The following is a 24238-nucleotide window of genomic DNA, read 5'->3' on the forward strand; positions in this document are numbered from 1 at the left end:
ACAGCATTCTGAGTCAGCCAAGTTTTGGCTACTTGCCACCAGAAACGTTCCATTGACATAAGCCCTGGACTTTGCAGGAGTCACTGAGCCTCCATTAATCAAGCTGATATTGTGATTCCCCATTTGGCTCCTGTGCCTATACTTGCTACTTGAGAAGATGATAAACCAGGACCCCCCAAAATCCAAAAGAGGAGTTAACTGACTTCTCCAGGGTCACCCTGCCAGCCCCAAGCCAGGGCTGTCTCTGTAGAGAGCAACTCTAAACCCCTGGCTTCAACACCTCCAGGGCAGCAGAGGGGTGCTGCAGAGGTGCACTGGACTTCCTGATTTCTCGTCTTTACTCACCTGCCAAGAAAATACATATTATCCCCGCTTCTCCAGGCCTTGAACTCTAATGCCTCCAGGAAAAAAAGAGTCAAAACAATAAAAAAGCATAGGCAGTCTTCAGCTTAGCAGCCAGCCAACCTCCTGGTAAAATGTGGCTCCAGCACAGCTGGAAACTGAAGTGTTGATGTGTTTATTCCATTTTCTCAAAATGTCCGTATCGAATTCTGAGTATTAAAGGAAGACGGCAGTGGCTGGGATCAGCCAAAGGAAAGCGGAAGGTCCAAGTGGCAGATGCTGCAGCCTGCTCCCTCAATGTCTACTCTCTGCTTCCACCTTGGTAACGGAATCCCAACTGTACTGGGGGCAGCAATGTGATCGGTAAACAAACTACATTTCCCAGGCTCCCTTGCAGTCCTGGCCAATGAGATAAGAGTACTGCACGTGACTCCCAGGCAATCTCTGGAAGTGTGCGGTGGGTGCCTTTACCTCATTATCTCCTTAAGGCTGAGCAGCCACCTTAAGACCAGTAGGCCACAGGCCAAGGGTGGGAGAACATCGGCGAGGAGGAGCAGCCAAACCCAATCCCAACTTTTTTTTTTTTTTGGCCGCACTGCATGGCTTACGGGATCTTAGTTCCCCGACCAGGGATTGAACCTGGGCCCTGGCAGTGAAAGCGCCGCATCCTAACCACTGGACCGCTGGAGGAGTCCCCTGATGGACTGTCTTTAGCTGGATATATGTTACCAGCTTAATCTCTCAGCTAACTGTCCCCAGTCAAGACAACCTGTACTTTGTCCATTTATGTAATTCTCTCACTAAAAAGCCTTCTTATTATCCCAATGCAAACTGACTGACCTATGTTGACCATTCTTTAGGTGCTGAATATGTCCTATTTGGGGCCATTTCTATCATTACCACATCCTGGTCAAGCTGATTGGAAACTGGAACATTCCAGAATCTCACCATGCATAGCTCTGGGCAAAACTTCCCAGAAGCAGGTTTGGGCTGCCAGGATCTTGGCTTTGAACTTCCCACTCTGCCATATAGGAAAGTACCAAGATGGAATTGAACTCCTGAGGGCAGGGCTCCAGGCCTGGATGGAACAGTGGATCGGTGCATTACAGGAGGACTAGGTAAAGGGTGGACGGACGATGCAGCCACTGCTGGCTGCCACCTGGGTCGGCATCATCTTCTTTGCCTTCTTTGCCTCTGCTGGTGGAGTCCAGATTCTGCTCTTGCGGCCATCCCTCTGCCACGCAACTTGTGTAAATCCTGATGGTTTAAGACGGTCATGGGGGTCCAATGTGACCTTGCCAGGGGTTAGTTCAGGGGTGGGCAAGTGACCGAGTTCCTTTACTGTTAGAAACAGAGAGAAGCTCTTCCTTCTTTTTCTGCAGGGCACCGGTTTTGCTTGGAGCCACAGTAGCCCTCGTGGGTCATGAACGGAGCCAGGTCCCTGAGGGTGACCCTGTACAATTAACCAGCCCTAGACCCACCCCACCTCTGGACTTATTACGTGATGATGATAAATCCCCCTGACGCTCATGCCTTCTTGAGTTAGGTTTTTTGTCTGAAGTCAAATGCCGCCTAACTGATATACCACTCTTTATGGAACTGGCAGAGAAAAACAAAGGAAAAAAAAAAAAAAAGCCAGCCAGGTGGCCTAATGAGCAAATGTCTGGGGTCCACGCCATTCCTGCAGGGTACTGAGCTGGGTACACAATTCTGTTCTAGCGCTCTGTACTGAGTTTGGAGGTTTGCTCATGTTACACACGAGAGTGGCAAACTCCTGAGGACGGGGCCCGCATCTGCAGCTGCCGGCACAGCCCTGCATGCAGCAGTAACAGTCAGAACCCTCACAGGGCACTTACTGTGTGCCGGGCTCAGTCCTAAGTGCTCGAGGGAGGTTCCCTCCTAGAATGTTCTCAATACTGCTCAGAGGCAGACTTTTTTTTTTAACAGCTAATTTTTCTTTTTTTCTTTTCTTTTTTTTTGGGCCTTGCTGTGTGGCATGAGGGATCCTAGTTCCCTGACCAGGGATGGAACTTGTGCCCCCTGCAGTGGAAGTGCAGAGCCCTACCCATTGGACCGCCAGGGAATTACCAAGGGCAGACGTTTTACATGTGAGCAAACTGAGGGGCAGAGAGGTGAAGCCCACTCTCACATGGCTGATGAGGTGCAGGCCATCTTGCCCTCCTGTCTCAGTAAATCTAAAATGGGCCATGGGACAGGTTCTGTCTAAGAGGGCCTTCGAGCTCCTAAAAGCCTGATGAATTCGGCAAGTTGCAGGCCCGCTGGAGAAGACAGCAGGAGACACAGGAGTCCTGAGGGGGGAATGTCCGTGGCTGGGCTGGAATGTCTGGCTTGGGTCACACAGGCTCCAGGATGTCAACTGTGCAGCAGGAAAAGGGGAAAGGAGCTGAGGCCAAAGGCCACTGGGGCAGCCTGACGTGTTCCCGGGCCTCTTATCGCCGGCTGGTGACTGGCCATGAGACACACTTTTGGGGGTTTAGGGGCTGAGGTGTGCTAGGAATGGTTGGCAAAATTTGGAACCTAGCTGTTGACAGAGATAAAATCTGCTGAGACCTAGGTCACAGAGAGCCGAGTCAGGCTCCATTGGTGCCCTGGGAAGAGAGGGGTGGGCTGGGAAGAGCTGGAATCCAAGGGAAAGGGGAGAGTTTTTCACTTGCCAATGCCAGAAAGCCTGAAACACAAAATCACAGCCATCAGTGTCACTGTGGGGTGGGGACTCCAGTAGGGACCAGGCATGTCACCCTGATTTGGAGGATGCGCTCAGAGTCTCGTGGGCAGGCAGGACACTCTGGGTCAGAGTCGGTCCCTTGGAATCACACAGGCCTGGGTTCCTGGAAAAGTGATCTTGGCCAACCTTGGCCAAGTGGATTCACCTTGTTGAGCCTCAGTTTTCCCCCTCCCTCTGTAAAATGGGACACGCTACCCACCTCATGGAATTGCTGGAAGCACTCGTTGAGATCATGCGTATAGCTCCGTGGAACAGTCTAGAGATTACAGAAATAGACCCACACAAATGTGCCCAATTAGTTTCCCCTTCCAATGAATTTTTGCTTTAAGAAGCAAAAGCAATACACTGGAGGAGGGAGAGCCTTTTCCATAAATGGTACTGGACATCGGCAGGCAAAAAAAGGAACCTCAACCTAAACCTTTCACCTTAGGCAAAAACTAGCTTTGAAAAACTCAAAGTGGATCATGGACTTAAATGTAAAATAGAAAACAATTAAAACTTCTAGGAAGGGAATTCCCTGGTGGTCCAGTGGTTGGGATTCCACGCTTCCATTGCAGGGGGCATGGGTTTGATCCCTGGTCGGGGAACTAAGATCCCACATGCTGCACAGCATGGCAAAAAAAAAAAAAGGAAAAACTTCTAGGAAAAAAATATCTTCAGGACTCAGGACTAGGCAGAGCTCTAAGATTTAACACCAGAAGCATATGATCCATAAAAGGAAAACAATGATAATTTGGAGCTCGTCAAAATTAAAAACTTTTGTGAAAGACCCTGTTATGAAGATGAAAAGACAAACTAATGACTGGGAGAAAATATTTGCAAACCACAAAGCTAACAAAGGACTTGTATCTAGAATATATAAACATTGAAAAACAAAGATGTTCAACATCATTAGCCGTTAGAGAAATGCAAATTAAAACCACAGTGAGGGCTTCCCAGGTGGCACAGTGGTTAAGAATCTGCCTGCCAATGCAGGGGACACGGGTTCGAGCCCGGGTCTGGGAAGATGCCACGTGCTGCGAAGCAACTAAGCCCGTGCGCCACAACTACTGAGTCTGTGCTCTAGAGCCCGTGAGCCACAACTACTGAGCCCGCGTGCCACAACTACTGAAGCCTGTGCGCCTAGAGCCCGTGCTCCGCAACAAGAGAAGCCAATGCAATGAGCAGCCCACGCACCGCAACGAAGAGTAGCCCCCACTCACTGCAACTACAGAAAGCCCACGCTCAGCATTGAAGACCCGTCGCAGCCAAAAACAAACAAACAAACAAACAAACAAAACCCACAATGAGATATCATCACACACCTATGAGAATAGCTGAAACGAAAAACGGTGATGACACCAGAGAGCGACAAGGATGTGGAGAAACCGGATGACTCATACCTTGCCAGTGGGAATGGACAATGGTACAACCACTCTGGAAAATAGTTTGGCAGCTCTTTTTAAAACTAAAAATGGACTTACCACAAAGTAAGCAATTGTATTCCCTTTTCTTCCTAAACACTTCTCTACACATAATACAGAATGGTCAGCATACCCCTTCACAGAAATAACAATGTTCTCAGCTCCTTGAGTAAACAGCACTCTTAGAAACATCTCTCCCCCACGACCCGGAGCTTTACTGAGGTGTAACTGACAAATAAAACTGTAATATATTTAAAGTGTACAAAATAATGATTTATGTATACATTGTGAAATGATTACCACAATTGAGTTAATTAACACATCTATCATCTCACATAGTTATCTTTTTTTGGGAGAGAATGCTTAAGATCTACTCTCTTAGCAGATTTTAAGTGTACAGTACAGAATTATTAACTACAGCCACCATGCTACACATTAAATCCTCAGAACTTATCCATCTCATAACCCAAAGTTTGTGCCCTTTGACCAACATCGCTCCATTTCCCCCACCCCCAGGCGACCACCATTCTACTCTGTTTCTTTGAGTTCAACTTTTTTTTCCCTCCTGCATTCCACTCCATTCTGCTTACTCACGTCTGTAGCCTTTGCTCTGTCTGGAATGACCTTCTCCCTCTTCTCTGCGGCAAACTTCTACTAATTTCTCAAAGCCTTATTCAAATGCCACTTCCTCCTGGCAGCCAGCCTAGACCTGACGCTGGGCTGAGCTCCCTCCTCTGAGGCCTGAGTCTATTAGAGCTCTCATCAGAGTGCACATCCCTTCTAAGACCCTCTCTCCACCACAGCAGCACTGACAACAGGAACCCCTGGGGTAAGTGAGTATCTCAAATATTTCTCCTGGCACCTGGCACATGGAAGGCTCTGGGGATCCTTTGCTGATGAAAGCTGAATGGTGGCCACTAGAAGATGAAAGACTGAGTATGTTTCCCCCAGTTTTACAACAGAGGCTTAGAATCAAACGATGTTTAGTGTGGTGGCTCTCAAAGTGTGTTCCCTGGACTAGCAGCCTTGGTATCGCATGCTCTACCCCAGTCCTACCAAGCTGGAAACTCAGGGGTAACAAGCCCTCCCTCCGGGTGATTCTGAAGCTCGCTATTTAAACAAACTCACTCACTCAATCCATCTTTCATCAAATATATACCAAGGATCTACCACGTGACAGACCCTGTGCTGTGTGATGGTAATAATATTATACAAAACGACCTGGAAAGGTATTGTATCTTGGAGAGCAGGCTTGTTCGTGCACACATGCATGAGTATGTATGCACATGTGTGTGTGCACACACGCTTAACTGGGCTAACAGAACGGAAAGTGCTCAAGGCCATGGTCAGGAAATACACATGAAGCGAAGGGCACAGGAGCAGCACGTCACCTAGTGTGGGGGGAGGTACAGGGAAGCCTTCCTGGAGGAGGAGCATCAGCACTCACATTGGACAAATGGTGTCTGTGGAGTGGGTGGGGGTGAAGATCATGAAGAATTTCCATGGGGAGGATTCTGAAATGCACACAGCCTGCCTAGGAAATCAGAAGTGGCCAGGGCGGCTGATGTGCAGGAGACTGCACAAGGCTGGAGAGGCGGGTGCGTCCTGGTGGCCAGAGTGAGGCATGGAGGCTGTGTCCTGAGGGCTCTGGGACACAAGGAGGGTTTGGAGTAGGGGACAGACATGGCCAGATATGCAAAGACCCCCCCAGTTACTGAGTGGGGGGTGGACCAGAGGAGGTGGCACAGAGGCTGGGGGCTCAGGGAGGTGGCCAGGGTGGGGCACTGGGGAAAGGAGGAGAGGGCGGAGATGCTCAGGAGTTTGAAGGGGTGGACCGCAGTAGAGGGGAGCGGGGGAAGGGAGACATCCAGGATGAGGTGCATGGCTCTGGCCTGAAGACAGGGGAGTGGTGGGGCTGCCCCTCAGACAGGGACCCTGGAGGAGGAAGGTTACAGGGCACCAGGGCTGAAGGCTGCTGGAGAGCAGGCCAGAGAGCTTGGGTTTATCCCGAGGGCGCTGGGGAGCCAGGGAGGAGCTGGGAAGATCCCTCAGGCTGCCAGACTGGGGAAGGGGACAGGACTGAAGCCCGACAGGCCATGAAAACTGGGTAATGCTGGTGGCCTGGTCCTGGGGAGCACAGGCTGGAGTCAGATGAATGGTTGTTCTGGAAAGCGCCTGCTCTTGCTCGGGCAAGTGATTCAGGTGTCAGGAAAACGGCAACCGAAATGCTGCTGCAAGGACAGGCACGGCAAGTCCTGGACAGGCCGGCTTGGCCTTACATCTTAACACACACAGTCCACCCTCCTGGAGGTCCTCTGATGACCTTCAGGGATCCAGAAGCCCCATAAAATGGCAAATAAACTTGTGGGGTAAGTGCATTTCCTGAGGAAGAAGGATTCTGGCTTTCACCAGATTCCTTAACTGAAAAGAGTGAAGAGACTCTGACCTTTCTGGGGATGGCTTGTATCTTGCGTAGGTGGCTGAGCCGGGGGTGGAGAAGCTCCCAGAAGGCTGTCGGTAGGGAGGGACTTTGTCGACCCCTGCTGGTGATGCTGTGTAAGGGGTTTCTGGGAAGCTGACGGGCCTGGAACAGAGAAAGGAGGGAGGAAGGCAGTGGGGGTGAGCGGGGAGGATACCCCTGCCCTCCGAGGAGGACAGCCAGACCTCTCCCTCAGGCCCAACCACATCCCATCTGATTCACCTGCTATCCTCCCATGGGGACAGAGAGAGGGCTGCTGAGCAAAGGGCAGCAGGAAGCCAGGGCACCCCTTGCCTGCCTTCCCACTGCGGCTGAGCCTGCCCCTCAGCTTCTGTGGCCTGATGGGGCTCTGGTGGGGCTGCGAAGACCGTTCCCGCCCACGCCTGGGACAAGACGTTCCTCTGCAAGGTGGATTCCTTCACTACTTGGAAAATTTTCTTTATCTTTTAATATGTAATATATTCAAAAGCATTTATCTTTAAGGTATATGCCGTCATAATAAAACAAACTCCCTGAAGCTACCACCCAACCCAAGAGCTAGAGTGGCGGCAATACCTGTCCACTGGTGGGTTCCTCCCCTCCCCACTTCCCTGCCAGAAGGAATCACTGTCCTAAATTTTGTGCTTATCAGTCTTTTGACCTTTTAAAAAAATATATAGTTTTAATCATATACAGTAGGGTGGATTTCCAACCTCAGACCCTGAGCTCCCCAGCCCTGGGCCCTCACACAAGAGGCTCATGAGGCAAGCTTAAGGGAAGGAGGAAGCGGGGGGGGGGGGGGCATATAAGCACAAGAAGAAAAGGAGGAAGACTGAGGAGAGGAAGAGACTGGACAGCAGGGGAAGGAGAGAGAAAAGGGCAAAGGGCGGCTGCAGACAGGAGGGAGGTGCGGGCTGGGCTGGTGCCCCGGGTGGGTGCGGGGGGAGTCCTTACCTCTTGCTGTGCAGGGGCTGGGACTCCCGGAAGGGGACCATGGGGGTCTGCTTCGGGGGCCGGCTCAGGGACTGGGCGTGCCCGGGGGCGGTGGGAGTGGCCCACTTGGAGGCTGGGAGAGAGTTGTGGGACGCGGGTCCGCTCCATTGCCAGGGAGCGTTGCTGCGGTAGGGGGGCCGGCCCCCCGCGACCAGGCTCTCCAGGTCCGTCTTGGGCTCCGAGGTATTCATGTCGTAGGTCTCTGGCCACCCCCTGGGAAGAAAAACTGCGTTACTCAGACAGGCCCCGGCCCACCAGCGCGCACGCCTGCTGAGCATCGCAGCAGCACTGGCTGGGCTTTCCCACCCAATCTGAACGGACACGGCCTATTTTAAAAGCCCAGTAGGTACCCTTTAAACTGGCCTGACATGTAGCAGCTTGGAGGCCTCAACCGGGACAGGGCCCAACAATGTGGCTCCAACGCTTGGAGCTCTCTACCTCATCTCCTCTCCCCTCCTCTTCCTCTCTCCTCGTCTCCCTTCCTCTCCCTTCTCCCTGACCCAGGCCTTGGGTCGGCCAGTGTCCTCCATGGGCTGGCTTGGCCCCCCTTGGTGGTTCTCGGGGCCAGGAAGGCGGATGCCCTCAGAATCAAAGGACAGTATCTGCCTTGTTCCAAAGAAGCTCAAAGGCAGCTGGAAGAGGAGCAGGTGACCTACTTTGCAGGGTGGTTAAAAAAAAAAAAAAAAAAGCCACGAAATCCAGAACCTTGAAATAGATGCAGAACGGCCTGTGAATTCCCCCAGACCAGGCTGGCACACACGCACCGCAGCGTTCCTGGGCTCTAGGTGGGGAGATCCGCATGCTGGGCTGGCATCTCCACCACTGCTGCAGTGCAGCACGGGAGGGGGCTCTGAGCCCGAGAAGGGGGCCCTGAGCCCAAGGAGGGGGCCGTGCTCACAAAATCCACCTCCTAGCAGCTATGGGAGCTGAGCTCAGAGGAGCCCTTGGCCTGGAAGTTCTCCTGCCCACACTGAGCCAATCCTCTGTGGTTCTCCTGAGTCCCCTGGAGCCTGGGGAACTTTCAGGGCATCCAGCAAAAGATCTGGTGGACTTGGTGGCTGGGAGCCTGTGGGCCCAGGTCATGCCTGCTAAGGAGTCATTAAAAGGTGACCTGAGGATGTGCTCTGGCACCTGGGCCAGACACACAGTGCCACTCAGTAGCACTAGAGTCGGAGCTGAGCTGACGTTCTGTAGTTCCTTCCAGAAGACGCTCTGGATTAGCAGGTGCCCGTGCCTCACAAGGTACCAGGTAAGGAATGAAAACATACAAATGTCTACCAGAACCCACAGATACGCCAGGCCTGAGCAGAGGTGGAGGGGGTACCATCGTGGCCCCAGGCAGTGCACACCTGCTACTCCTGCCTGCTCAGCTTCTACACCCCTTCTCCTGAGAACACGTCTGTGTGCTCTAGGTGGGGCTGACCCCACTTCTTGGCTCCAGGTATGAGCACATGACCCAGACCTGCTGGTCAGAAACTCTTCTCTCTCTGGACACAATGACAGGCACAGGATTGTCATGTGCCCCAAGCTGAGCCAATCAGAGACAGTGAGCATCAGATCTGGAACTACCGGGGGAAAGATCTATTTCCCTGGGCTGCTGAGCTGGGGAGACCTAAGCTGGAGCTGTGAGGAGGGAGAGGTCATCTTTGTCCCCATGAAGTGGGAGATGGCTTGAGAATGACAGCAACGCACAAAAGGAGACAGGTGATAAAGATTCCTGATGAAGATGTCCCTGCATAAAGCCACGCTTAAATCTTGCCCCATCTCTTAGTCTTATCAGGTGCATTAGCTAGTAAAGTCTCTCTTTTGCTTCACCTCTGTTGCTGGTAACCAGAATTCTAATCAGTAGACACACTGAAGAGAGAAGTAAATCGAGGCACAGAGAAGTTAAGTAATCTATCCAAGGTCACACAGCCAGTAAGAGGTGGAAACTGGATTTATCTATGTATCTATGTACTTATCTATGTACCCATGTATGTATGTATGTAGGTAGGTATCTATCTATCTATTCTTTTTTCTTTTTTTGGCCATGCCACACGGCTTGTGAGATCTTAGTTCCCCAACCAGGGATCGAACCCACACCCTTGGCAGTGAAAGTGCAGAGTCCTAACCACTGGACTGCAAGAGAATTCCCGGAAACTGGATAGTAAGCTGACTTGAAAGCCCACAGCTTTAACCACCATATACACTGGCCCACTGAACAGTGGTTTGAGAACCAGTGAGTAGATTTTTTGGGTCCCTTCTGCCCCAGTTACTGACAGCTTCATCTTTGGTCAAGAGTCCCTGGGCATGACGTCAAAGAGGGAAACAGTCATCTTGAAGGCAGCACAGAGTGATGGAGAGCCAGGGCTCTGAGGTCAGACGGCTGGTTCAGATCCCAGCTCTGCCACTTATGGCCTGTGTGGCCTTGGGTGAGGGATTTTCCTTCTCAGAGCTTCAGTTTCCTAATCTGTAAGACGGCTGTGAGCATTAGCAGCAAGTCTGGCGCGTGCCAAGCGCTTAACAAACAGGAGCTCTTGCTGCTGTCGCCTTCTCCAGCCGATTCTGTGGACTGTCCACCTGCCATTCCCACACGCTCAGAAGCGAAAGTCTCCCTTCCGCCTTCTGAAGTCCAACCACACCCACCCGGGGGCTCTGGAACAAGTTCCTTCCCAGTGATCTGAGATCCATCAGCATCTAAATTACCCTGAGCGCTCAGTAAAGGAACACAGATTCCTGGGCCCCATCTCAGCTCCTCTGAAGCAGAGTCCTCTTTGAGGTGGGGTCCAGGAAGCTGCATTTTACCAAGCTGCCAGGGATGATGCTGACATGAGAAAAAGTTTACGAAGCCCATTTCACTTATCTAGTTTTTGAATTGTTTTTAAAAATTAAAGTGGTATAAAAGGGCATCCCTGTCCCCATCTCCGCCCCCCAGTCACACCCACCAGAAGCACCCACAGCTGCCAGGTTTTTACATATTCTTACAGAAATAGCCTATGCACATACATAAAGATGATTTAAAATAGAAATAAAAAGAATATTACACTTAACTCCAGATTCCCATCTTGCTTTTTTTTATTCTTCCCAATTAACGACATTTCTCACCGGAGAGTTTGACATTTCTGAACTCTCAGCACAGAGACTCACTGCGCTTTCTTTATAAACAACCCATTACTATTCCATCACGTGGATGACCTGGGATCTACTCAGCCAGTCCCCTGCGGTTGGATATTGAGGTTTCTTCTAGTGTTTTGCTTGACCAACAACGCTGCCCTCAGCTACGTGCGGGAGACATCTGAGGGCGGATGCCCCTGGTTTGCAGAACACTTTTCCTCTCTGCCTCCTTGTCCTTGATTCCTAACAGCCTAGTTTCTGGGGGCCATGGGGACTCCTTTCTTATCTCTACTACTCACTGACTTGTGGGGTTTCAATTTCCCTTCTCAGGGAGGAGTTTCCACCCCTCCCCCTTCAGACGTCTTAAGTCCAACTGAAGAGGACAAAAGCATCTCAGATCGCCTCCCCCGTCAGGCGGTGAGAGACAGCAAGATGAGAACATCCCTCCTGCGCCTGTGCAAGCACCCCAGGTCATGACGACACACCTCACTGGGGACTCTGGAATGTCCTCCCGGCTACCTGGCCCAGCCTGGCAGTGCAGGGCTCACTTGAGAACCCCAGCCTTGCAGCCTGGGGGGTGTGAGGATGATCCCCTGTATTCTGCTCAGTGTCTGAAGAACATGGGGTCCAGACGCATGCCATACAGAGCCTGGCTGGAGGCAGGGAGAACCCTCTGCTCATCCCGGTGTGTTTCCCCTCAGAGCTTATCGTGACATTTGAGCCAGCAGGCCAGGGTTGCAGCAAGAGGCTGGAGGGACCCCAGCGCTGGGGTTATCAGCTCTGCAAATGAGGCCAGCCAGACGCCTCTGCACTTGAAGAACAACAAAAACCACGCAAGTCCCAACCCACACCCGCCCCTGTAAACAGGAGATCCTGTTTCTGTGGCTGCCTTGTAAAGGGAGCAGGATGATAGTTTTTCTCCTAAATAGGGCAGGGAGCGGAACCACCCTCCTGGCCCCATCTCCCCAGAGTTGGAGAAGGGAGCCTGCAGACATTTCCTTTTGCTTCAGCTGGTCCCTACCTGTTGGTCCAAGGACGCCTTTGTAGCCTCTGGCGCTCCCAAGTTTTGAAGGTAGGGTATTTCGTGTGTGCGTGTGTGTGTGTGTGTGGTGCGCGCGCGCGCGCGTGTGTGTGTGTGTGTGTGTGTGCTCGCCTGTGGGGTTACCTCAGCTTGACTTGTCCCTGCAGAGCTCGGAGCAGGTGTGGCCAGGCCTCGGCTCTGTGCAGGGGTGGAGGAGGCCCCGGAAGAGGGCTGGGAAGAGGGGACGCCTGGGGCCTGACCGGAGTCCCAAGGCTGGGGGGCTGGGGTGTGGGTGGCTAAGCCCTTGGTTGCAGCAGGGTTTAAGCCTGCCCAGAACCAGCCCCCACCAAGGTCAGAGCAAAAAGACTCAAGAAGATGGGGCTGCTGCAGCCAGAACGCACACGCCCACAGCTCGCAATCGCTTTCAGAGGCAGCTGAGGATCTGGACATGGAAGCTGGACTGAGTTTTGCTCACCACTCAGTAGCCGTGCAACTCTGCACAAGACACTGGGCCACTCTGGGCGTCAGGCTTCTCACTGGTAAAGCGGGGATCACACCAGCCCTGCGAGGTCATGTGTATAAGCACTCAGTGTCACCTCATCTCGTGCCTTTCTCGTGGCTCACTCAGCTCCAGCCACATGACCCTCTTTCTGGTCCATCAACAAGCCAAGGGCCTCTGTCCTCACCTTTGTGATGGCTACTCCCTGCCCGCAAGGCCCCTCCCCTGGCTCCTTCGCGTCTCCAGGCCTTCCCTGAGCCCTTATCCAGTGTTGGGTCACGCCCCTTATGCTCCTCACACCCAGGATCTCACAGCTGGTGTGTTCAGAGTGCCTCCTACAGGCCAAGTCCTGTTCTGTGTGCTCTACAGGCCTTACCTCCCCCACCTCACAACCACCTCTAGGGAAAGATCTATTCTTGTCCCTATTTTACAAATGAGGAAACAGGCAGAGAGTGGTGAGGCCACTTGCCCAGGGTCACAGTTAATAAGAGGAGGAGCTTGGATTCAAATGTAGGCAAGCTCCCTGCAGAGCCTGCCTTCCCACTATGCTCAGCTACCTACCCCTTTGGCTATATGAACCATCTCACTTGCTTACTTGTTTACTGTTTGTCTCCCCCGATCCATTCAGCAGGGCTGTGAGGGCCCAGGCCTTGACTGTCCTCTGTGCAGCTGTGTTTCCAACACTTGGAATGTAGTGATTCTAGAGAGAATCACTGTCTCCAGACCCCTCTGGAGGTTGCGAGGGTACCAACTCATTATTCTAAGAACTGCATCTATCCTGCCTTCCCTGTACAAATTACACCTCAGAAGAATCATATAGTTGCTGAAGGACAGTTCTTTTTTTTTTCTTTTTTTTTTTTGCGGTACGCGGGCCTCTGTTGTGGCCTCTCCCGTTATGGAGCACAGGCTCCGGACGTGCAGGTTCAGCAGCCATGGCTCATGGGCCCAGCCGCTCTGCAGCATGTGGGATCTTCCCAGACCGGGGCACGAACCTGTGTCCCCTGCATTGGCAGGCGGACTCTCAACCACTGCATCACCAGGGAAGCCCAAGGATAGTTCTTTTTAGAAGAATTCCAGGGACGTCCCTGGCAGTCCAGTGGTTAAGACTCTGGGCTTCCAACGCAGGGGGCACAGGTTCGACCCCTGGTCAGGGAACTAAGATCCCGCATATCGCGGGACGGCCAAAAAATAAAATAAAAATTTTTAAAAAAAAGGAAGAATTCCAGCCAGTAAATAACACAGGAATGACAGAAATGAGGACATCACTTCAATGTGACCTGTAATGACATAGGGGATCCAGGCAATGATCACGAATGGCTGCTGAGAGCTGAAGGGAAACGTATGGTCACAGGTCAGGTTGCCACCATCTGAACCCTCTGAGCGCCCTTAGTATCACTCACACAGGGACAACCGGACATTTGATGCCTCCTAATGGATGCACACCTGGGAAGTGCTGTTACCAAAAGAAATTCAACCATAATCTGATCAAGCTTCTATGCTGAACTTCAGTTTACAGGAAATACACGTTAGAAAAACAGGTTAAAGGACACCAGAGGGGTGGTGTCCAAGCAGCTAAATCCAGGATGTGGGAAACTCTAAAGGACAAGTGACCTGGTTTCCTCCCAAAGTATGCTGTAAGAAGAAAATAAGAGGGAGAGGAAACTTACAGATTAGAAGGGCCTGAAGAGGCACATCAACCAAATGCCACAGGAGGAGCCTGATTAACAAAACAACTGTTTTAAAAAAATATCTCTCTGATACAAAAGAAGTTAAAGATAGACTGGGCAGTTGATGCTGACTTTCTGCTAAATTTTTTAAGTGTAATAATAATTTTTTAAAGGTCCTGACTGGGTAGAGATACATTCCAAGGAGTTGGGATTGCTTCAAATAATCCAAGGTGGGGAGGTATGGAATTAAAAACAAAAACAAAAACTGGGACTTCCCTGGTGGCACAGTGGATATGACTCCATGCTCCCAATGCTGGGGGCCCAGGTTCAATCCCTGGTCAGGGAACTAGATCCCACATGCATGCTGTAACTAAGAGTTTGAATGCCACAACTGAGGAGCCGGCAAACCACAACTAAAGAGCCCGCATGCTGCAACTAAGGAGCCGATGAGCTGCAACTAAGGAGCCCGCCTGCTGCAACTAACACCCAGTGCAACCAAATAAATAAATAAATAAATATTTAAAAAACAAACCAAAAACAAAACAAGAACTGGCCACATGCTGATAAATGTTGAAACAAGGGGCTCAGCATACTTTTCATATGTTTGAAATGTTCCATTAAAACAAAACAAAAGAAAATGAAAAGAAACAAACACTGCACTGGCTTCCTAGTGAACAAAACCCAAGCTCATCACCATGTCCAGAAAGGCCCCCCAGTCTGTCCGACTCTCCCATCTCGCAGCCTTGCTCTCTGTGCTCCAGCCACACCGGCCTCCCTGTGCTGCAGGAATGCACCACACACACTGACACTTTGGAGACCCTGTCCTGGCTCGTTCCTGTCTCGGACCCGCTAGCCCGGAAAACTACATGGTGGCCTCCACCTGGGAGCCTTCCCCGACCACCCTGTAAGCCACTCTCCCACCACACTGCAAACCCTTCAACGACCCCACTTTCTCTTCTCAGACCTCACCACTGCCAGGTCCTGTATTATACAGCTATTTGACGATTGCCTGTCCTTCCCTCAGGACACAAACTCCAAGGGAACAGGCGCTTTATTTTGTTCATCGCTGTATCCTGAGCACTTCAAATGGAGCGTGCACACAGTAGGGGCTCAATACATATGTGCTGAACACGTGAGTGAAGTGCCATGTGCCCTCAGGCAAGGACTTTTAACACTGTGTGAGAATAAGGAGGTCGCCTGCCTCACAGGGCTGTTGTGGAGGCTGGATGGGACAGCACGCACGTGGAGAGCTTAGGCTGCGACTGGCCTCAAGGAGGGGTTCCACAGATATTAGCTCTGACCCCGTCACCACTATCACTTTTCCTACCGAGGGAGGGCTTCAAGTGCCAGCACCTGGGGAGCTGCCGACCTTTCAGGGTGGACAGACTTACCTCCGGGGCGTGCCGTCGTCGAAAGGCGGGATGATGACCACCTTGACGGTGACGGAGGTGCGCAGCAGGTCGATCATCTGGTCGTGGGTCAGTGTGACCACGGCCACCTTGCAGATCTCCACCAGGCGGCTGCCCTGCCGGAGCCCGGCCTGCCAGGCAAACCCGTAGTCCTCCACCTCGGCCACGGTCCCGTCGTACTTCACGTGGAAGCCCAGCTGCCCAAGCCCGTTCCGCCGCAGGGTCATGTCCACCGTCTCCCAGCCACTGGTCATCACCTGCAGACAACACGTGGGGTCTAGCCTCACAAGCTGCTCGGGGTCAGCTCTTGTGGGAGATTCCTGGTCAGACTCTGCCCTTTGAGGCCAAAGACCCTGCTGACCCCCGTCTACCCTCCCAGGTGACGTCAGGGTACGGGAGTGCAAACACCCACCTAGTCCCAGCCCAGGGTTCCTGACTTCTGGAGAAATGTGGATACCTGACACAGAGGTGGCGGTCGTGAGCTGTGATCTCCAAATGCACCCCCCCACCCCCCGCCCCGCTGCTGGTGGTCTCTGGGACTTGTTCTGGCCAATGAAGTGTTAATGGAACTGGCATACGGTCTGGGCTGGGGCATTTCACTGCCAATTCAAGACCCTTTGCAGGCCTTTCCCCTCAGCCACAGCCTCTAGGATTATTCCAGAGAGTGGCTGTTTGGTTAGCTAGGGTCCTGAGGTTAGAATAATGTGGAGCACAGGCACGAGCTGAACCTAAGATGGATACGTGGTGGGAGTGACATAAACCTTTGTCATCTGAAGCCACTAATAATGCATCCTGACCGATACGGTGACTGTGACCAGAGTAAAAGCCAGAGAGGCAACAGACCAGAGATCCTGCAACCTTTTCTAGGTTGGGGGCTTGGGCCATATTTTTTACTTCATGACATCATTCTTAGAGGTACAAACCCCTTCCCAATCTCCTTCCCAGACCGTCCCCCATCCTGGAGCCGACCAGACCACACAGGGCCTTGCCTCCAATTTACTCCCTGCTTCATATGTATGAGACTTTCGTCATGATTACCATAGATATGAGAAGCCACTGAACAGAACCCCTGGTTCTTCAGCATGTCCTTAGGGATTCCCTCTTCCTGGGACAAAAAGATTAACTTAACAAGCCGTAGCTGTTAAACAAGTTACATCAAGATTTGTCTGCCCTATCCTAAAACTGCATTAAGGAAAGAGTTCGTGTAATGGTTCACATTTCCTGTGAGAAGTCATTCCCTGGCTAGAAGGCTACCTGATGTACCTGTTAGAGCAGCACCATAAGAAAGAATTTTATGTCACAAGCCACGCTATGCATTCACACATTTACACGCGTATCCACATACACAAAAACATTCCTTGCAATCCACACTGACATTACCGAGTGTGGGTAGTGAGAAATGAGTTTGGATGGCAAAAGACTTACCTGAAAATGTAAACACATTTGTTCCTGGTCTGGAGAGTGAGAATTTGGGAAGTGAGGAAACATGTAACACTGGAACAAAGCTCCACGAAACCAAGTCCTTCCCCACTGGGATCCTCTTGGATGCGTTTCAATCTTTTCTACGCTATCTTTGAGGATTTTTGATTGAGACCCAGTAATTGATTTCATAACCCAACTTGTTTACATGACAATAAGGAGTTACTGTTAATTTTTTGTACGATAATGACAAAATAGTTATTTTTACAGAGTCCATATGTTTTAGAGATAAATACTGAGATGTTTACCAATGAAATGATAGGATGTCTAGGATTTGTTTCAAAATAATCAGGGGAAGAGAAGGGAGGGAAGGGAAAAACAAGACGGGCCACGGGCTGATAACTATGGAAACTGGTGATGGGGCTACAAGTTCACTATGTGAGTCTCTTTACTTTTCTGTATGTTTGAAAATTTCCACGATTAATAAGTTTTAAAAAGTTGGTTGGAAAGGAAAGTCTACTGTTCAGTGCCTCAAAAGAGAAAGTTGTGGGTGGCTCCATCCTAGACCACTGCTTCTGCTTTGGGAGTCAAAATTCTTCTGCCCTTTGAAGCCATCACCCTTGTGTCCAAAGAATTTGGCTGTGGGTGATTCACAGGAGAGTCCTGTGCGTCCGTGCCTGTGCCCGATTAGGCAGCACCAGCCCTGGGAGTCCCGGGCTGTTCCCGAGAGCCAGCCCCCTGCAGAGGCCCCGACGGCTCAGGCACTGCTGTGCAGGACAGCTCAGTGCCTTCCACTCTCCATCCTCCCCTTCTTCCTTTGAGGAATGAGACTCCCCTGCCCACCGCAAATCAAGAGTTTTGATGGGTGCATGGCCACCTGGTTAGGGACCACATTTCTCAGCTGCCCCTGCAGCTGGGTGTGGACATGACTTGGTTTGGGGCAGTGATGGAACAGTGTTTTTAAAAATAAAATTGCTTGTCCTCCACGCTCACGCTTTCTCCCTTCCTGCACACAGGAACATGGATATGGAGTGACTCCACGTTGACCATGCTGAAAAGTACAACATCGAAGGGAAAGGAGGAGCCACAGGAGGAAGGGACGTGAGTCCCTGAGCTGTCTCTGCCAGCTTTAAGCAGCCTGAGCGCTAACTACAAAAAAAATAAACGCCCATCTTATTTCAGCCACTGGATTTCTCAGTCTCTCTCTCTCTCTTTCTTTTAGCAGCTCAGCCTGTAACTACCCAGTATGGCTGCTTTGGGTCATCTTGGATGGGGGAGAGAGCCAGTAGGGGAACTCGGGCTGTTCTGGCTTAGTGTCCTGCAACTACTATGCCATTTGCTTTTGTTAACAATCCGAAGGCAGCCCCACCCAAAGAAGAACACCATTCCCGATGTTCACAAGCTTCCAGAAAGGCTCCCTGGCACACGGAACACCTTTTGAGACCAAACACACACTGAGTTCAGAGGAACCTCTGCTGTATCACGCAGCCACCCTGCCCCCTTTAAAGCTAATTTTCTTGGGGACCGACCTTCATGTGCCAGGCATTGGTTAAGTCCTTTCAATGCCCAATTTCTCTAATATCTCACTTATGACGTACATACAATAATTTGCTTGTTTTACAGCTGGGGAATCTGAGGCATGTCAGTTGCCCAAGGTCATAAAGCAGATCTGACTCCTTAACTCTATCTTTTAGCCCCTGTGCTGTTTTCCCTGCTGCTATGCTGCTTCCCCTGGCTTTTTTTTTTTTTTTCTCTTTTATTTATTTTCCCTCTCATTCTTCACCAGGATGATTCCTACTTACTGCTCTAGTTTCAGTTTAAGTCATTTCCTCAGGGAAGCCGCGCTCTACCCTGGGCCAAGGCTCACAAGTTGGGGTGCTTGGTGGGTAATGGGAGATGCAGGCTGGTGAGAACCATGGTCAAATGGTGCACTCACACCCTGAGTAAAGGGGGCACCCAACACCCTGCTTCAGCTGACCCCTGACCAGTATAAACATAGGCCCTGGATAGCCAGATCCTCCAGTTTTTCAAGAGAAGCCAGAAAGCTAGGTTCATACGAAATCCTCGGAATGTTAGCATTGGTAACTAATTAAATATGTCTGGGGGCTGCATCCCATCTGTGGGTTTGAGACCGCCCACCATGATAGGTTCCCCTGGCATCCTCAACACTCTGCCTTTTAGCCTCTTGGCACTTGTGATTCCTGTTCAGTGTCTGCCTCGGATGGGAGCCTGGGCCCACCATGGTCACTGCTGAGTCCCAGCACTGCCCGGCCCAGGGCCCGGCACATAATAAAACCTGTCGACTTAACAAACAAAGGATGTCTGAATCCCAGCTGTGCCGGGGGAGGGTGTGGAACCCTCACCCTGGAGGACTTCACAAAGACTCACCTTGTGAGCCATTTAAGATGGGTCCGTCCCTTCACAGAAGACGGCTTATGTCATCACTTCCTGGCTGCCCGGTTTCTCAGCGGGCTTTGGGGCATTGAGATTGTGAGGGGGGCTGTGGAAATGTGCTCTAAAAGCACTGAGCCAACAGGCACGGGGGTGCGCGTGGGACAGAGAGGATGTGGGTAAACCATGTAGCCTGGCACAGTGCCTGGCACGGTCACTGCTCAAGAAACGCAAGCTGCTGTCAGGATTTTGGGAGGAAGACCTCTCATGTTTAAGAACCCAGGCCCTTAACTCACTCTGGGCCCTGGGCAAGTCCCTTTACCTCTCTGGGCCTCAGCTTCCTCATCTGTGAATTGGGGGTGATAACAGTATCTCCCTCAGTGGGCTTTTGGCAAGAAGAAATGTAAGGTTGTGCAAGGCTGCAAGCAGTCAGACAGTCAGCCCCCCATGAATGGCCACTTTTGCTATTACTACAAGGTAGCACGCATGCGAGCATTCAGTCCACAGTCACTGAGTGCCTACTGCACACCAGATGCTGGCCTAGGTGCTGAGGACACAGCGGCAAACAACAAATAGGTAAAAATACACGTCAGATGGTGGTAGGTGCTATCGAGAAAGTTAAAGCAGGGAAAGTGGGTGGAATAAGCTCAGGGCCAAGTTGGGGAGGGGAGTTTGCAATTTTGGATAATGAGGCCTCACTGACAGGTGACATCTGACTAAAGGCATATAGAAGGGGAGGGAGCCATGTGGGGATGAGGGAAAGTGTTCCAGCAAGAGGGCACAGTCAGTGCAAAGGCCCTGAGGCTGGATGCCTGATGAACACACTCTGGAAACAGCAGAGGTCTGTGTGCCTGGAGCAGAGAGAGCAAGGGGAGACAAGATCAGAGAGGCTGACAGAGAGGCCATGCAGGGCCTCATGGACCACCGTAAGGAATTGGACTTTTACCCAGAGTGAGCTGAGGGGTTTGAGCAGAGCAGTGACATGATCGGATCCCTCTGACGACCTTACTGAGAAGAGACCACAGGGAAGCAAGTGTTGATGCAAAGGAGACCAGCGAGGAGGCTACTGGATAGGCCAGGAGGGGCTGTGGAAGGGGGAGAAGTAGTGTAGCCTGTCTACTGGAGACGGAGCTGACAAACTGGATGTGGGTGTGAGAGAAAGGGGAGTGAGGCTGATGCCGAGGCCTCTGATCCCACAAATGAGGCATGGGCTTGTCCTCTGCTGAGACAGGAGAACCCTGGGAGGCATGGGGAAGGAAACTAGGAGCTTGCTCTTAGACATGTTAAGTTTCAAGGTCGAGTGGAGATGCCAGGCAAGCAGTTAGTTATCAGCCTCAAGTCTGGGCACAAACAGGTTTTGGAGTCAGAAAAATCTGGATTCAGATCCCAGTCTGCCACCTACTGTATGACCTTCTGTGAGTATCTATACCTCTCTGAACCTTGCATTTCTCATCTGTCAAGTGGGGATAAAAACAGTGCCTACATTCCACAGGGTGGGTGAAGAACTGTGAGGTCATGCACATAAATGGTTCATTAGCACAGAGTCAGGGTTCAGTCATCTCATTCAACTAAACAACTAATCAGCATTTACGGACCACCTACTATGTGTCAGCTCTGATCTGTGCATATGAGATAAGCAAGTGAGCAAAACAGTCAGAGGCCCTCGTTCACGGACCTCACATCCTAATGGGAAATCTACACACAAGCTACTGTGGTAGTCTAAGGCAGGGCATGAATTTTGGAGTCAGGGAAGCTGAGAGCAGGGCTTTACCAATCCAACTGAACTCAAAGAGCAAGTGCAAAGGCCTAGAAGTGGGAGGACAGCCAGCTGTCATAGTGGTCTCTGGAGGTCACGGCCTCCCAAGTCAGGGCAGCTTGCCTGGGCCACATACTCATTCAATCCTTAAAACTTTTACATGATGTAGGATGATTACTGTTCCCATTTTTCAGATGGGGAAACTGAGTCACCCAGCGGTTAAGTAACACGGTGAGGTTACACAGCTGGTAAGTGGCAGTGCCGGGAGTTGAAGCCAGGCCTTCCGATTCAAGAACCTGTGTTAACTCCCGTGATACACTGCCTTCTCTATTCCACGCATGACATGCCATTCTGTTAAACCCACTGAGAGCCAATCACCGACCACAGCATTCCTTCACACGGGACTCAGATGTGGCCTTAGTACTTCTTAGCCCAATGCTTCAAACAGCCATTACCAACTAAGTTGTCATCTGACTTGAAACCAATCTGCTACCCTTGGTTTGGCATCAGTCCGAGCCTGAGCTGCCAAGAGCTTAGGGTTAAGATTTTTATCCAGACTGTGAGTCTTTGTTTTTTAACAGGAGATGTTAAACCACTTACGTTTACTGTGATTACTGATGTGGAATTATTCCTGCCATATAATTTTCTGTTTGTTTTGTTTCTTTTATTATGCTTTTGTATACTCCCCACCACAACATCCTGTTTCTGTCCTATATTTTAATGGTCTGGAAACCTTTCATTCTGTTTTAATTCTTCTGGAAAGTATCCTTACATTTTTAACATGAGTTTAAACTTATCTTTCCTATCAACATCTTGAGTGAGTAAATATGCCTTTTGTCCTCCCAAGGTGATGGCACGGAGAGCCTCGGACACCTTCCCCAGAAAGAACCCAGGCTGTGGGACCCACTAGACCCCTGGTGTGCAAGTGACAATTCTGATTCTCTTGGGGCCAATGAGTGTCCTGGCCTAACTGACTGGGCTCAGGGAGGCATTTTAGTGGTTCCTAAGGCCTCTGTCAGACCACAGAACTGCAGCACCCTTGACAAGCTCTCTCCCTTACCTTCAGCCTCTGGACAATTTCCCTTATGTCCTCCACAGAACCCTCAGAGGCCTTTAGGAAGATGTGGTCCCCTCGCCCGTAGAAGATTTTGAGCATCGAGGAGTCTGGGGTCCAGCCGATGACATCCCCGCAGTAGCAGTTGAACACCACCTCCTTGGTGCGTAGATCCAGGAGCACCACAAACTCGTTGGAAATTCCCAAAATGCAGTCGATTTCTACCCCCTGGGCGAAGTCCTCAGCCGCCACCCTCCAGGCAATGGCCCCGGCGCTGTGTTGCTCAGCACCTGCCCGGGCTTTTGTCTTCTCCTTCTTCTTGGAGGTCAGGGAGATGAGGTTGAACTTGCCGGTGGAGTCAATGGGTGTGTTGGAGACACAGTTTTCAGCCAGGTCCTTGAGGTACTCCTGGCGGGTCCTGGTGGCCATGGTGTGGAACTTGTCAGACTTGTGCGCAGCATTCTCAGCATTAATCACCTTGGCCAGCAAGAAGTCTCTGAAGACATCAGATTTGCGGAATGTGGTTCCACTGGGGATGGGGGGTCCAAAAGGAGGAGCGTCTTTGGATCGGGTCACAGCCATACTGAGGAGGGAGAAATTATTTAGATGGTAGAAAGATAGGCACTTGAGAGTTCCTTTAGAAAGACAATACATGACCAGAAGGAGGAGTTTCCTTTCTAAGAACGAAGTCTACGTCTAACTAGTAAGTTGCCAGCCGACTAGACTGGAAACTGGAGAAAGTATTAGGGCACATGCATGCATTTTTACTTCCTATACAACTGATGTTAGAACATCCACTGATATTCAAAGGATAATTTTCCTAGCATTGTTCAACTTCAGTTAATCTTGTTTTACATACATACAGGCTTGCGATAAATTATAGTTTGGCAAAAATTCATCCCTTCCTCTCTACCTTTGTGGGCAGGTGCATCCCCACCCCATTGAGCCTGAGCCTGGTCATGTGACTTGATTTGGCTTTCGAGCAAAGGCACAAATGTGTGTGCGGGCCAGGCCTGCCTCCTATGCACCTGCCCTCGCCATGAGGTGAACATGCCCCGGGGCCTACTGGTCCAGGAGGATGAGGACACCTGGAGCAGACCTGCAGCCAGGGCCAGCCAGACCTCAGCTGACCTGCAGATGTGTGAGCCAAGAAGAAATGATAATGTTTGTGAGCCACTGAGCTTCGGGGTGGTTTGTTAAGCAGCATTATTGTAGGAACACCTGACTGATATGGAACGTTCTGTGATTTACTTCTTTCAGACACTTGTGTAAGACTAACACACTTTGTAAATCATCTCTACAAAGGTTGTTCTGAAAATTCATTGTATGGGGAAGTTAGGGTGGGGTTCTTCCTACTTCAGTTTTGACTGAGATGCTATTATGATAGAAATCAGATAGCCACTGAGTGAGAAAGTAAAAAGGAAATGATCTAAAACCTGTTCCCCCAAATAACCTTCTCACCCACTATGCAAACTAGAGATGGAGGATCTCATTGGGAGGAACATCTTTGGAGAAAGTGGCCCCATGACTAGGGGCCGTCCCTAGGTGACCCTTATATTTGGGAGGAGACTTGGGTCTGCTCCTGCCTGGGAGATCTAGAAGGTGGGCAGGGAGCCCCCGCAGAGCAGCCAGCTGTGACCAGAGCCCCAGTGACACCTCCCTGTCTCCCGTTTTCTCCTTGTGCTCCAACCGTGGACAGGTCAGAAACTGGCAGTGAGCACGCCTGGGGGAGGGGAAGTGCAAGGCGGAGAAACAGAGGACAGGGAAGCAGGCTCCCCATCCACCGAGGTTCCCAGGCAGAGGCAATCCTGAGCTGGCAGGCAGGAGATTTGCTGATAAGTCAAGTTTAGACTTGATGAACCTCGTTTGTGACATTCCAGACTCAGTGGCTACAAGTTAGATGATTTCTAGTATCAGGCAGAAAGGCTATAGCACCTGCCAGGGTGAACATCCAGGGGGCAGGGGAAGACAACTCTCCCGGAAAAGA

General features: G+C 51.0%; 1 protein-coding gene across 11 annotated transcripts in view; it reads right to left on the minus strand.

The window, feature by feature from the left end:
- SIPA1L3 (signal induced proliferation associated 1 like 3) overlaps positions 1-24238 on the minus strand; it is a 241749-nt gene that overhangs the window by 49181 nt on the left and 168330 nt on the right. For 10 of the 11 annotated variants that reach the window (XM_060085448.1, XM_060085446.1, XM_060085447.1 and 7 more), the window contains exons 9-13: positions 22258-22834; positions 15614-15888; positions 7904-8155; positions 6938-7075; positions 3288-3344 (exon numbers count right to left, since the gene is read on the minus strand). In XM_060085448.1, coding sequence (XP_059941431.1) covers positions 3288-3344; positions 6938-7075; positions 7904-8155; positions 15614-15888; positions 22258-22834 — 1299 coding nt within the window. The remainder of the gene's footprint in view (positions 1-3287; positions 3345-6937; positions 7076-7903; positions 8156-15613; positions 15889-22257; positions 22835-24238) is intronic. The other variant, XM_060085449.1, reaches the window with a different exon arrangement.

Source organism: Mesoplodon densirostris, chromosome 19 (assembly GCF_025265405.1).
Source record: "Mesoplodon densirostris isolate mMesDen1 chromosome 19, mMesDen1 primary haplotype, whole genome shotgun sequence".
Lineage (NCBI taxonomy): Eukaryota > Metazoa > Chordata > Mammalia > Artiodactyla > Ziphiidae > Mesoplodon > Mesoplodon densirostris.